The sequence below is a fragment of the Neophocaena asiaeorientalis genome, unplaced genomic scaffold (assembly GCF_003031525.2).
Source record: "Neophocaena asiaeorientalis asiaeorientalis breed wild unplaced genomic scaffold, Neophocaena_asiaeorientalis_V1.1 scaffold105, whole genome shotgun sequence".
Classification (NCBI taxonomy): Eukaryota; Metazoa; Chordata; class Mammalia; order Artiodactyla; family Phocoenidae; genus Neophocaena; species Neophocaena asiaeorientalis.
In genome coordinates this window covers 4,187,504-4,202,758 of record NW_020172162.1, presented here as the reverse complement: position 1 = coordinate 4,202,758, position 15,255 = coordinate 4,187,504, and the positions used below count along the sequence as shown (strand labels likewise).

The 15,255-nt window shown below is 39.3% G+C and overlaps 1 protein-coding gene across 2 annotated transcripts in view; it reads right to left on the bottom strand.

The window, feature by feature from the left end:
• Positions 1–15,255, bottom strand: part of ARMC2 (armadillo repeat containing 2) — a 141,948-nt gene that overhangs the window by 28,112 nt on the left and 98,581 nt on the right. For both annotated transcript variants that reach the window (XM_024755285.1, XM_024755274.1), the window contains exons 11-12: positions 11,563–11,708; positions 7,277–7,376 (exon numbers count right to left, since the gene is read on the bottom strand). In XM_024755285.1, the coding sequence (XP_024611053.1) occupies positions 7,277–7,376; positions 11,563–11,708 (246 nt within the window). The remainder of the gene's footprint in view (positions 1–7,276; positions 7,377–11,562; positions 11,709–15,255) is intronic.

The window sequence follows — 15,255 nt, the reverse complement described above, 5'->3', positions numbered from 1 at the left end:
AGCAAACCCAAACACATTTTGCTGAGCTGCTAAATGCGGCAATGCTGACGTCAGAGGCACCTCCTGAGGCGGGTCTGCTTCGCAAGGCTGCTATGGCCAGCCCCTGCCCATGCCTTCGACACTAGGCCCATCTGTTTGCACATTTGGTTGTACCAAACGCAGTTTATACCATAAAGCATACAATATGTGCTTATTCCTAAATGAGATTTGCCATTTAATTGAATTTCAGTCAGCATTCTAAATAGATGCTTTACTTGATGTTAGAGTCTAGCTTCCAAACTGCACCCAGCTGACTGAAGTGCTGCATTTTTCGGTCTCAGGTTCTATGTGTGTAGGAACTGGGAGTTACTAGTTGGACCATGGATCTTGGACAAATCAACCTCAGAGACAGACATGAGCCAAAGAAGTTTCCCTTGTTCTCCTTGGGGAAGTCCCTCGTTAGAGCTGGGAGGAGTGGATTCCTTTTCTCTGAGACTGTTGATAACTAGAAACCCTTGGCTTATACCACAGCCATCATATTCTGACATGCCCCCGTCACTGAAGGGCTGTGTGTGGAGGGGGGTGTTATAAACCAAACGCTGCGTTATTTAAAATGAACAAATCGCCCTCAACTTTATCTCTTGCAAACTTACACGGTTAAGATATGGCTATCTACTGAAATGTCGCAAAGCTTTATGTCTAAAGCTTGGTGGTTGTTTCACTGACAAATGAATCAACAGCAGCTCGTGCTTGTCTAGCTAACGGAGGATAACGAGCCCTCCCTTCTGCAGCCAATTCAAGGGTCCTGGGGGCCCGTGCTCACCTTTCCCCGTAGCCAACTCTGACCAGTGCCTGAAGCCCCATCGGTGCGATGGCCTAGTTATCAAATTGGGTTTGGTCTCAGGATGACTTGTTTGGACACAAATCTGGCAGAGAAAATTCCTGTAAGGGTCTAATGACCCATCTCATTTTCTCTGGCTAAGAAAGTGCTCCTCAGCTATTGTTGCAAACAGCACAAGGCATGTGGTTATCACCACTCACTGGCGAAACCTACACCAACACCTGGCATGTCTTGCTAATTTGGTTCCTACTTTGTGAGGGAGATTCAGTTTCAGCCGCATGCCTGTAGAGAAAGACTGACCCTGTGTGGCTGCTTTTTTTTAATCACTTTAAAATCTCTTGAGGTTTTGTAGAAACCCCTCTGCTGTCGATATGGGGGAAAAAATTGTTTTCAGGAGCCATCTTAATAATGTATACCACAGGTTCTCAACCTGCTCTTCATTTGAATCACCTGTGGAGCCTCTTAAAAATAGGTTCTTGAGCCCTGTCCCAGATCTGAATCAAGATCTCCCAGGTGGGGCCTGAGAACCTGTATTTTATTTTTTGTATTAGAGTATAGTTGCTTTACAATATTGTGTTAGTTTCTGCTGTACAGCAAAGTGAATCAGCCACACGTATACATATATCCCCTCTTCCTTGGATTTCCTTCCCATTTAGGTCACCAGAGGGCACTGAGTAGAGTTCCCTGTGAGAACCTATATTTTTAAAGCTCTGCAAGTTTAGGAGACACTGATTCAAATCAAGAAAGAATGAGAAATCTCACCACCTTAATACCTACTAACTGTTCTTATAATATCATGTTTAAAAATAATATGAATCCATGTTCCTTGTAAATAATTCCCACAACACAGATGTGTAGAAAATAAAAGTGAAAATGCTGCTCCTACCCTTCATTATCAACTGACTCAACAGAGACAGATTAAGGACTTTCCAAAAAGACCCGTTCTCATATGCTGAAGTCAGACTTTACCCTTGAAAAGAGATGAATATGAATAATGTAAAAAAATAAAAAACAGGAAAACAATTTTTACTTTTGACATTTTCTCAAACAATTTCGTTTCTTTTTTTTTTTTTTTTTCCTTTAATGGGAAACAACATCGGATGGGGGAGGAGGAAATATCCTACTTCTCCCATCAGCCATCAGCTCTCCTATTACCTAGTTCCAAGCAGGATTTCCTCCCAGGTGGACTGTGGAAGTGGCTGGGCAGTTTCCTGCCAAGCTCCTCACCTGGTTGATAAAAAACACTTAAAGAGGTGTGTGTAGGTGACAGTTCATTTCTTACTAGAGAGGATTTTTCTTTTTGTTTTTGTTTGTTTTAGATTTTTGTTTCTATGTTCTTCGAAAATACACTTAGCCATAACGTGATTTATGATTTTTTTTTTACATCTTTATTGGAGTATAATTGCTTTACAATGGTGTGTTAGTTTCTGCTTTATAACAAAGTGAATCAGTTATACATATACATATGTTCCCATATCTCCTCCCTCCTGCATCTCCCTCCCTCCCACTCTCCCTGTCTCACCCCTCCAGGTTGTCACAAAGCACCGAGCTAATCTCCCTGTGCTATGCGGCTGCCTCCCACTAGCTATCTATCTTACGCTTGGTAGTGTGTATATATGTCCATGCCACTCTCTCGCCTCGTCACAGCTTGCCCTTCCCCCTCCCCATGATTCATGATTTATGTTATGGCTAAGGCCCAGAAAAATGAAATCTCCCAATTGCCAATGTAGTCTTCAGACTTTTAAGACAAAGGCAACACTAACCTCTCAGAACAAAGTCTATAGACTCTCTGATTATTAATCCCTGGGTGATATCTGTGTACATTAAGAGACTATAAAGCCTCCAAAGTACATATGTGTCCACAATCCAAGTTAGCCTAAGAGAAACATTTCCTAGAGCTGAAACAAAAATAGTTCCAGGAAGTAATAACTCTATTTTAAAAGTTGCTGGAGGACTGGTGTATGTTTCAAAGATCAGTTCAAAGCCTCAGCGTCCAAGTAAACCTCAGATGGAGCAAAGTTTGAGCCACCAAAGATTAATACACTCACATCAGAATGTCATGTGCGGTTTCTGAAAATCACTTTTATCTCTAGGCAAAGAGGAAAAACAAATCTTATCCAACTGGTCACCTGGGCTGAGGGGAACAGGAACCTAAGATGCTGTGCTGGTCCAAAGTAATTTAAGATCCATCATTTCTGTTTTGCCATTGTGTATGGCAGCCCACCAATGTGAAAAATGTGTGGAAAATTATTATTTCCTCCTCCAAAGTAGGAAGAAGAAAGTAAACATTTAAGGAAGAAGTACTAGATGACTAGAAAAAAATACTGTATAATACTTTACAGATTCCAAAGCATCTCACATACTGAAAATTCATTCTTTCAGCACTTTTATCATGAGTCTGTTATGCCAAGAATCATCTCAGGTTTATAAAGACAAAGACTGTGTCCTCAGGAAATCCCAACAGTGGGTGAGGTAGCTACGCAAATGATAACCATTTGGAGAATCACAGAAGAAATATTTACAAAGACCTATGAGAGCTTCTGGTTAGTGATTTTAGGAAATAGTTGGGACACATAACTACTTCCTTGTAGCCTGAACAATTTCCATGCTCTTCTAAAATATTTTGGTTTTGAGGAAAATATGAATTATACATATTTTTTCTTACTAGAAAAAAATCAAAGATGGTTCAAAACTGTAATATTTCATTCTTCTACATAAGTAAAAGACAATATAGAGTCAAAGTATAATTTTTAAAAAGTTAACATGGCTCTCAAAGAAATATAAAATTAACACAATTTTAAAAATTATCTCGTTTAATGAGGGAAGCCAATACAATGGTAAAGTGGGCTCCACGAACAATCAAAGAACTGGGGGGTTTACAGGCATTAAAAAGAATGTTAGAATTAAGATTACTAGGTTAGATACACACCTGGCTAATAGCCTAAAGGTAACAAAACGTAACTTTGAGGTTATCTTGTCTACCAGAGAGAAATCTACAAATTAATGTGTAACTTTACAGCGTCTGGGTTCTAATCAAATAGTAAACAGCAAGTTTAAACAAAGATATATTCTCCTTGAGAATTAAGCCCTGCCCATTAATGCCCTAGCATGACTTTGTCAGGACATCTAGGCTCCTACCCTACACCCTAGTTCTAAGTTTTTGTTAGTTTTTCTTAATAATAGTGAAGTGGTTGAGGTCAGGGACATACTGCTTGGGTCCTTAGCTCTGGCTATACTAACTGGGTGTGCTAGCTACATTAAAGTCTTCAAAATGATGCGTGCAGTATGTAAACTTTTGGGATTGGCTTTTTTTCACTCAGCATAATTGGAGATTCGTCCAAGTTGTAGTGTGTATAAATATTTCACTCTTTTTTTACTGCTGAATAGTATTCCATGGTATGGATCTTCCACAGTTTGTTTAGCCATTTATCCAGTGAAGGACATCTGGTTGTTTCTAGTTTTTGACTATTACATATAAAGCTGCTACAAACATTTTAAAAATAAAAATAAAATGAAGCACTGAGGAGGGAAAAATTGGCTGGTCTTAGAAGGCTTCACAGAGAAGGGAACATGAGCGCTACATCTTGAAACATGAATTGTCTTTTGAAGATGAGAAGGGACAAGAGAAACTTCATCAGAGAGTCCCTCAAGCCTTTCTCGCTAAGAACCTATTCACGTTCAACTTTTAGACTATTTAGGTGTTACTTTTAACAAGGTTGATTATCAGGTTCCCCTGCTAATTGCAAATAAATGCAAAAGACAGTTAATGATTACCAAAGGCAAAGTTAATAACCACGGAAAGGGAGAGAGAAATCTACAAGAAGAAGATGCAGACATTTAAAGAACCTTATCAGTAGACTCATGCTCCCAATGTAGGACAAATAACCTCTAGAGTAACAATTAATACCTGTAATATTGACCTTTGGCATCAAGAAGAGGTTAAATTATTTTTAATATCCTCTAAGAAGGCAAGGAAATATGCAATATATTTGAATATGATTCTACCACAATGATTAAAATAATTTTGGTGATTAAGGGGATAAATTACACATTTCCTTGATGGTTCTGAAAACAACATATTACTGTACCTAGTTTGCAAGGTGCTCTTTTATTCTTCTTTGGACCAAAATAACTTTAACGGGAACACAAAATTAAAACATAAATCAATAGAGAAGAATATGGCCTTTAAACACCAATTTTGCTTTACAGACAACTATTGGTCCAAAGTGAAAAGTAGTTCAGTAAGAAGTGCGTTAAAATTTTATGCCAATTAAACTCTAAGACATTTAGTCCCTTGAGTCAGAAAAAGCATATCCTTAACCATACTGACATCTCAAGTATCTAATATTAGCGGGATACCAGGACTTTTCACTGTTTATTAAATATGACCATCATCTAAGCTACAATCAGAGAAACAGTTATGTGCTCATAATGCCGTAAGACAACAGGGCTATTTGTCAGTACTGAACTGATAGGTTTTCTTCCTTTTCAAACAGATTACAGGTTACGACATAACTTAAAATCAAACTGTAAAACAGAAGTGTTTTCTTTCATCCACATTTGAAAACATCTTCTCCGGTTATGTCTAATCTAAGTCATCCATGATCAAAACACCAAAGCAAAAGAGAAACAATGATGATAAAATAATATTACAATTAAAACCCATAAAGGAATCCCATAAAACGAAACTGCAAAATAAAATCCATAACTAAATCCCTTTTTAGATATAATATTGAAAAGTTTCTTTTAATGTTATAGCAAACTATCTTTTCTACCCTTTTAATTTTTTCCTTAAAAAAGAAAACGAGGACTAGGAGTGCCTAAGCTCCTATGGGGTTAATTCACTTGTCTAAAGATTAGAGTTCTGGTAATATATTGTACCAAAATCTAAATCAATAAATACTTAATGGACACTTAAATTAACACTGTGACTACTTTAAGGTACATTAATCAAATTCATTCTCCACCTGACACAGCAAATTCTTATACCAGGAAATCTTTCAAGGTATGTAATTTAAAGAAAATACAAAATACATAGGGGAAAGCATTTGTAATCCAAATGCTCAGAATCAGGAACTCAAGTGCCTATTTGTGAGTCAGATTTTAAAAGTTAAATGGAAACATTAACACTTTAAGCAAAGTTTTACCACCTTTAAAATGTAGTAATGGTGTGATATGAGCACAGAAATTTCTCTACCATCTATATAACCGAAAAGACGCTAGTAACCATTTAATAAATAGCTGATAATAGTGTAAAATATGACAAATTTAGTCATGCTCAGCAGAAGTACTTGGCTGGGTAAGAATAAGTTCAATGCTGTTTGTGGCAAACAGGGATTATATTTTGAGGTGGTTTTGATATGGTTAATATAAATAAACACAAAGCTTTATATTAAAATGGTCTTATATATACATAAATTATTTGGTTTTAAACTGGTGATACCTACTATGTGATTTTGAAAATTTACTGTATCTCAAATGAATATATACTGTCTTCATGTATAAATCGTCTCCACTAAAGAGTTGATGTCACTTTAAGCATTTTATTTATATACTGCATTTAATGAATATTCAAAAACTTCTAATAAAACTTAACATTTGTACTATTATAATTTTATGAAGGGGAAGTCATTTGTGAGTTCTTCCCTTTTTTTCTTTTTAAACAGCTATACACATTTTTGTCCAATCCATTAAAACCAAATTATTTCCTTTAAATACTTACCTAGAAATGTCATCTTCTAAATACAGCAGTGTCAAGGAATTAGAGAATTTCAGGGCCAGAAGAATCTTTAGACTATATCCAGCGTAGGAGATCCCCAACTTTAGTCTGCATCAGGAGTCCCTGCAGTTCTTGTTAAAGTGCAGATGGCTAGGCCCATGTGCACCCAGCTGGCTCAGCAGGCCTGGGGTGGGGCCTGGAAATAACCCGGTTAACCCCACCCCACCCAAAGATGCCTCTCATGTACGGGTCCACAGATCCCTGGGAGGAGCAACACTGGGGAGGGTCCACCCACCCTGCACCCCAAATCGTGAATCCTCCTACTGCATCCACATCCTACTGAGGCCATTTCTCCCTCAAACTGCTCCCTCCCCACCTCCCCCGTGGAACTCTGCCTCCTGGGGAAGCTCGTTACACATTGGATGGAAGCTTCTAATAGAAACCTATACATTCAAAACATAAAGTTATTCAACATGGGATTACACAGGGACTTGACTGGCAGTCCAGTGGTAAAGAATCTGCCTTCCAATGCAGGGGACGCAGGTTTGATCCCTGGTCAGGGAACTAAGATCCCACATGCTGTGGGGCAACTAAGCCCGCTGGCTGCAACTACTGAGCCTACGTGCCGCAGCTAAGACCCAACACAGTCAAATAAATAAATATTTTAAAAAACATGGGCTTACACAAATACACCAATGCAAAGACACACTGAAGAATTAAATGTATGAAAAACTGACCTGCTTCTTCTGGTATTTGTTTATCAGATTCAAAAACAAGGCATAACATCTGGAGTAGTTGGCCAAGGCTACACAGCAGTCATGATAAGTAGTAACTTTGCTGCAGAAATGTCAAATGGAAAAAATAAAAATAAACTTTGTTTTTCAATAAAGTTCAACTATACCTAGGGTCACTTTAAATGTAGACCTTCAAAGCACTGTTCTGTGCATGAAAAGCAGTCTGGAAATACTGTACACACCGGTCCAGAGAAGCCTCAAGGAGGTGCGCTGTCTGCTCTAGACTCCAGGGGCACAGAGTGGGAGGAGGGAAGATTTTTTTTCAAGTTCTTTGAAAAAGAGAAATCTGAAGCCTCTAACACATGTACAAGGTATGAATTTACACTGCCCATGTGGTTCAGAAAACACAAGCGAAGAAATTTACACAAAATCTGGCTGGACATCAATCAGTCAATCTCCTGGGACTCCAGTAAAAGTAAACGTTAAAATGCTCAAATATACTAGGCTGTTAGTGGTATATTAATATCAGGCAAGATAGACCTTAAGGCAAAAAGCCTTGAAAATAGCTTCAAATTTTCAAAAGTAAGCAAGAAAACAATGAAACTCACAAGGTGGAGTTGACAAACCTACCTCAAATTGGGAGATGTCCATAAATTTCTCATGAAGTGATACATTAATAGGTAAAACATCACTAATATTTTAAAAACTTGATCATGTGCCAGGCCATTAACAAGCCTCAGTAAATTTTCAGAGAACCAGTGTCTCAGATCACATTCTCTGGTCAAAGTACAATTAAATTAGAAATCAATGAAAAACACATTGTTTAAAAAACTTACTTTTGGAAATTTAAAAACACATAACTTGTGGGTCAAATAAATAAGAAAATAGAAAAACACATATGTGAATAATAACAAAAACACTACAAATCAAAATTTGTGAGACGCAGCTACAGCAGTAGTTAGAGGAAAATTTATAACCTTAAGAAAGCTGAAAAGAAAGGAATTGAATTTCTAATCAAAACAGAAGAAAATATAATATATCCCAAAAGAATAGAAGATAGGAATTATTAAGGATAAGAACAGAAGGAATAAAATACAAAATAAACATACAACAGAGTGGTTCGATAATCTGTTGGTTCTTCACAAAAACGAATAAATTGTCAAACCTTTGGCAAGACTGATCAAGAGAAAAAGAGAAACATCACAAATCATCAAAATAAGGAATACAAATCAATATCAAAATGAAGCGGCGGGGGCTTCCCTGGTGGCGCAGTGGTTGAGAGTCTGCCTGCCGATGCAGGGGACGCGGGTTCGTGCCCCGGTTCAGGAGGATCCTGCATGCCGCGGAGCGGCTGGGCCCGTGGGCCATGGCCGCTGGGCCTGTGCGTCTGGAGCCTGTGCTCCGCGATGGGAGTGGCCACAGCAGTGAGAGGTCCACATACAGCAAAAAAAAAAAAAAAATGAAGAGGCGGTGTAATATAGCTTTTAAATGTATGAACTCTAGAGCCGTACTACCTGGTTTAAATCATGGCTGTGTGACTCTGGGAAAACTACCAAACCTCTCTATGCCTCAGTCTCCTCATATGTACAATGAACATAATAATAATAATAGTACCCACCTTTTAAAGCTGTTATAAGGAATAAATAAATTAGTATTTGGAAAGTGCTTAGAACATTGCCTGGCACATAGTAGGCACTGTATAAGTATTTCTTAAATAAATAGTATAAACAAAAGGGGCATAATTAGAGATGCAATAGAGATTAAAAGGATAATAGAATATTTGGGATGACTTTATACAGTTTGAAAACTTAAATGGACAAATTCCTATAAAAATATAACTTTTAGAAACTGAATCAAGTAGAAACAGGAATATGACTAGACATATAACTATTAAAGAAAGTGAATCAGTTGTCAATGACATTCACACATGCATGCATGCATACATGCACACACACATATACACACACCAGGATAAAACAGCTTTCAAGCAAGTTCTACAAACTTTTCAAGAAACAGGTAAGTTTAATTTTCAGAAATTCTTCTAGAAGAGAGAAAATGTTGGAATATATCCCAGCTCATTTTATGAGGCTGGTATAAACTTGACACTAAAACCAGACACGGACAATATGAGAAAGGAAACATACAGGTCAATGTAACTCATAACCATAGATGAAAAATACTAAACAGAATATTAGTTAAGCAAATCTAGCAATATATAATGGCTTAACATGAGAAAATCTGTTAAGAAAATCCACATAATCAAAATACATTCGAGGCAAGTATTCAAGGAAACTTAAAATCCATTAATGAGAGAAAATTGTTCCTTAACTGTCCAAGGGTAGCTACAGAAACCTACAACAAACATTAATTTCAACTGGCAAAACCACAAAAATATTTCCTTTCAACTCAGGAGAAAGTCAGCTGGTTCAACACTCTCACAACTTTGTATTGGACATCCTAAGCCACACACCTAAGAAAAAGGTGGGGACAGGGGCCAAGAGTTGTAATCATGGGAAAAAAACCCCAAAGTAGACTTATTTGCATACAATTTGCATAGAACATGGAAGAGAATCTATACACTAACTCTTAGACCTAATGTTAATCAAGATGTCCTGGGGCTTCCCTGGTGGCGCAGTGGTTGAGAGTCCGCCTGCCGATGCAGGGGACGCAGGTTCGTGCCCCGGTCCGGGAAGATCCCACAGGCCACGGAGCGGCTGGGCCCGTGAGCCATGGCCGCTGAGCCTGTGCGTCCGGAGCCTGTGCTCCACAACAGGAGAGACCACAACAGTGAGAGGCCCGCGTACCGCAAAAAAAAAAAAAAAAGAAGTCCTGGATACAAGATTAATAAGCAAACCTCAGTACTATCCATATATACTAGCAACACTCATTAGAATTGGTTTTTTTTTGAAGATTGCATTCATAATTGCAGCAAGCCCTGTGAAGAAATGTATCTAACAAAAGATGTACAGAATCTTTTTCGAGACAGTTATACAATTTTATTAAAAGAAGAAGACATCACAAATGTTTGTGGATGGAAGACTCGATATCATACAGATGCTAATCAATTATCCCCACGTCTGTCCCAGATACTCTACACAGTCAATGTAGTTTCATGAAAAAAAATCCAAAGTTCCTGTCATGGACTTTAGCTGATTCTCCAATTCACGAGGAAGAGAAAATAAGAATTTGGATCTTAAAGGAGAAAAGAAGTGAGGGATTCATCTTATCCTACAGCGAGACTTAAATCCAGAATAGTAAAAACAGCATTGAACTGGTCTGAAGACGGACCAAACAGAATGTCCACAAAGAGGCCTGCAAGTATATGGAACCTCGTGTTCTACTGACTAGGCATTCAAACACAGTGAAAAAAGGATGGTGTATTCAATAACATGTGCTGGGAAAACTGTCCACATGGGAAAAAAAAAATTAAATTGGATCTCTACATGCCACCATATACAAAAATAAACTTTTTATGATTTTATAGTGCTTCAGAATGGGACTAAGTTCCCAGACAGGAAAGCACAGTGCTAAAAGATCAAAGCTGGACTCACATCCTCATATTGGGGTCAATTACCAATTCAGTCTTCAGGAAATTTTGTATTTAATTAAACAACTACAATATTATAGTTCAAGAAAGGTCCAGGTCTCTTGAGAAGGATCATTATGTAAAAACAATGGCAAAGAGCAGTGAGGGAAGAAATATAAATGCATAATTTAAAGACAGTTCCGAAATTTAGCCACATCTTGCTTTGAGGCAGCCTGGATTCAGGTGATCATTGCTTCTGGAGAAAAGTAAGTATAAACATGACTAGTGAATGTGTGAGCCAAAGTTCAGCCAAACAACTGAAATAAAATGACCTTCAATTACAAGTTAATCAGGTCAGTCTTTCTAAGCAATGGCCTCCTTTTTCAGTTAAAATCCGTAAGCATTGCTTCCAAGCGCACCAGAAGGTTTGCCATGTTTTGTGATATAGCTCTTTATCTCCAATAAGCTGAGAGGAAGTTTTGTTTGTTTGTTTTGTAAAAATACTAGGACAACTCACAACTTTAGTTACAGTAACTTAAAATCAATGAGTTTAGAATCACAATAGAAATACATAAGAAATGAAGTCATTAGTTTAAATCATTTTTTTAAAAACTCAGGCCACTAGATTTACCTTTTCTTTGAGGTGACATAAAAAGTAAAAACAGGATTCCTTGCCAGTCACACACACAAATATTAAAAATAACCCCCTACATCTAAACATTAGCATTTTTGTAAGGCTACTTTGTTTTCCTAGTCTACCTACCTGAATATTCTGGCAACATTGGTGCAGACCTCCTTGTCACCTATGTACTGTCCCATCACCGTGCAGAGCTGGGGAAGGGCACTGATGCTTAGCAACTTACTTCTTGCTAGTGGTGAGTCAACCAAGTTTCTCAGCGTAGCAGTCATCTACGAAAAAAAACACATTAGTGTCATTTTTTAAAATTAGAAAATACAGCAACACTAATCGCCACAGAATAATTCATACCATAAGTTTCGCTACATCAGTAGCTAAACCGAGGCCCTGTTATGCATCTCCCATCAGAGAACATGGGCCTATATGCACAAGTAGCACAAAATGAAAACCAAGAAATGAATACAAAGAAAGCCTACTTTGGTTCAAAAGTAATGAATGAAATATTCGTGTTAAGAAGCAATTAGTATACCAAAACCCCAGGGTTAAGCAAATCGTCATCTGGGTTTAGTAGAAGTCCTAAGATCATCCACTGATCCTGTGACATGCCACGTGAGTTCCACAGGACAGAAATTCCTTGTTCCATATTCTTATAAATACCATCAAATAACAATGCTGGAGCCAAAGAATATTTAAGACTGTTAGTCTCATTCTCCTCCAAGTGGCAAGAATTGATGTCTTGCAAATTTGTCTTATTTTGTAAAAAATGTTCAGAAAAGCTATGTACTTTAACCTTGTCTGAAAGTGGAGAACAATTTAATAAATCCATAAAATGAAAGTTGCCATTATCTAATAATTTTAAATACGCAGGGTGATCTTTCCTCGTGAGATAGTACAGACAGGCTACTGGTTAAGAGAGTCAGCTTGGAAGTTGGATGGCCTGATCAAATCCCAGCCCTACCACTCACCAGTTTAGGTTAGTTAACCTCCCAGAGCACATTTTTCTCAACAGTAAAGTGGGGATGGTGATAATTGCCCTGGAGTTATTAGGATTCAGTGAGATGAGATGCATGAGTGGCATTGCCACTGCTGATTAACTGACAGGAGCTCAAAAGTCATGGGTCCCATCCCCGCCTTTGTTGTGGGTCTTCACACCCAAAATGCAGAAGAAGGGAGATCGCTGGCCGTGGAATGAAAGGATGGAGATTCAAGTCTGAAATCTCTTCCTAAGTAAGTGACTGAGGCACTCACTCGTTCCTCAGCTCCCTCAGTTCCTCATCTGTGAAAAGGGGGTTACAACCCCTGCTCACCAGCCAGGGTTGTGTGTATCAGGCGGAAAAAATGTAACACTCTTTTTGTACACTGTAGAGCATTATGTAAATATAAAGCCATAATTAATAAACTTTGAAAACAATTATTAAGATGACATGTACCTTTGATTAGTTTTCCTTTGTAACAACCGCAACAAAAAGATTTTAAAATATAACCCACTACCTTCTAAAGCAGAGAAAATAAAATTAATGTTTCAAATAAATGTGTGCAAGTCTTTCGTAGTCAATTCACTTATGTAGCAATTTAGTAAATTCTTCCCTGAAAGGTTCAGTATCCAAAACACTGGAGGGGAAACAAACTATTCTAGCATTCCACTTTACCAGGGATCTACAATGCAGTCTCTTAAGCTAAGGAAGGCTAACAAACCATTCTAGGCATTTCAAGCCATCACTGACAGAAAATGGAAAATTCTCATCATCGGACCCTGGCTCTACCTGTCCTCCTTCTTCAGAGACAGCCCAGGCACTGGAGCACTGCTGGTTTATGTCAATCCAAAGGGAAACTCAGAGGCTTCCCCACTCCGACACCAAACAGCACAGAGGCCCAAGTGAATCCTGGCCTGAACCAGACAGAGACCGTGGCAGATCATGGAACATTCATTCCACCCACGGTGCACACAAACGCCTCCCCTTCCCTGGCCCCCAAGGCTTCACAGATTGGGCACCTCAATCTGTTGTCATCTTCTGGCTCCCCAACTCAACCTCTGGCAGGGGGCGCTGTCAGCAGGAGGGACCAGACTTTTCTTAGGAGATTTTCTTGTTTCAACCTCAGTTCTGGTGGGTTTTTTTTTTCTCCCTTTCAACCCTTTTCCTCACCTCATTAGAAAAAGTTATGACAGCTCATGGTTCTTCTGCCCCGAATACATAACTTTTATAAATGGCCCCAATCAAGAGTGGAAGCACACATTTAGATGTGACACATCACCTGATTTTAAATCCCTATCTATTTACTGCCTGTATCAATCACATTGTATGGAGCACAGGGAGTTGAGTGAGTTGAGTCAGTTGTGATGCTAGCAGAATAATATACATGAAACATATACCATGCACTTGAAAAATACATAGTGATGCCTCAATATATGACACTACCATCAACACAGTGCCTCAAGTCGCAAAACTTCAGACACATTCCAGAATCTTGCCTTTCCGCTTTCTGTCACCTGAAGCCCTGCTGGTTTTTTGTCTATTGCTCCTAGAATATGACTCCATTTCCTGACCTTGGTGTACAGGGCCTGGTATGGTCTGACTCTTGCCAACCCCTCAAACTTCACCTCATACCACACACCCCCCACAAACTACTTCATGTTAGGTTATTTAATAATATGTTTTATTGTCTATTTCTCTATACTAGAAGCTTCAGTGAGGGGATACACTTTGTCTTTTCACCATTGTGCCCCCCAGGCCCAAATCTGGTGCCTGGCACACAGTGGGTCCTCAATAAACATTTGTTGATGGAACGGACGAATGGATTAATACCTACAAAGGAAACACTGGTATAAATAGAAAGGTTGGGATTCAGAAAACCATGGATGAATCAGACAATATCTCAGGTAGATGGATTTTAAGATGATTTAAAAGGAGCGGAGGAATAAAAAAATAATCGATGAAAGAAAAATGGACTTCCTGGAGGGGGACTAGTGTATTCCCTATTCACCTCATTCACGACAGCAGCTCCTTCCTAGGCTCCTAACTCCTCTCCCTCCTTCCCTTTCAACAGCTGATTGATCACCTGTTCTACCTCTTCTCCCCATCTTCAAGGCTGCTGGTTCTGTTTAAGCCCATTTCATCTCTCTCCCAAACTCTACACTCCCCGCATGGGCTCCTTCCACTCTCTCCACTGTTGGGCTCATCTCCCCACAGCATTTCCCTGCTGCCAGAGGGAGCATCTTGAAACCCAACCTTCCCTGTTCAAAGACTTCCTCTGACTTCCGATGGCCTACTGGGCAAAATCCATATCCTAAAGGCTATTCACTCTCTAAAGCGCGGTTCACCCCCCTCAAGCTCATCTCCTTCACCTCCCCCTTCCTCCCTCTCTATCTTTCAGACTCTGCACCTCATCCTTTCACAATTCCAAGCCTTTGAATGGACCACTGCCTCTGCCCAGCATGTCCCCCTCCATCACACTCCGCCACCCCCTCTCCAACCTGCTCACCTCCTGCTCGGGTTTATGGACCCAGCTCAGGCTCACTTCTCCTCTGTGAAGACTTTTCAGCGGTTGATTGCTTCTCTTCCAGGTGAACAGACCTTCCTGCTCCACACCCATCACAGACTCCTAACCACTAGTTTCAGGTACCTTCTCTCCCACTGTGAGCTCCTCCACAGTCCAAACAGTTTCTTATTCCTCTTCCTACCCAGAGGACAATAAATATGCCCATAAAAAGCTTACTGGATGGGGCTTCCCTGGTGGCGCAGGGGTTGAGAGTCCGCCTGCCGATGCAGGGGACGCGGGTTCGTGCCCCAGTCCAGGAAGATCCCACATGCTGCGGAGCGG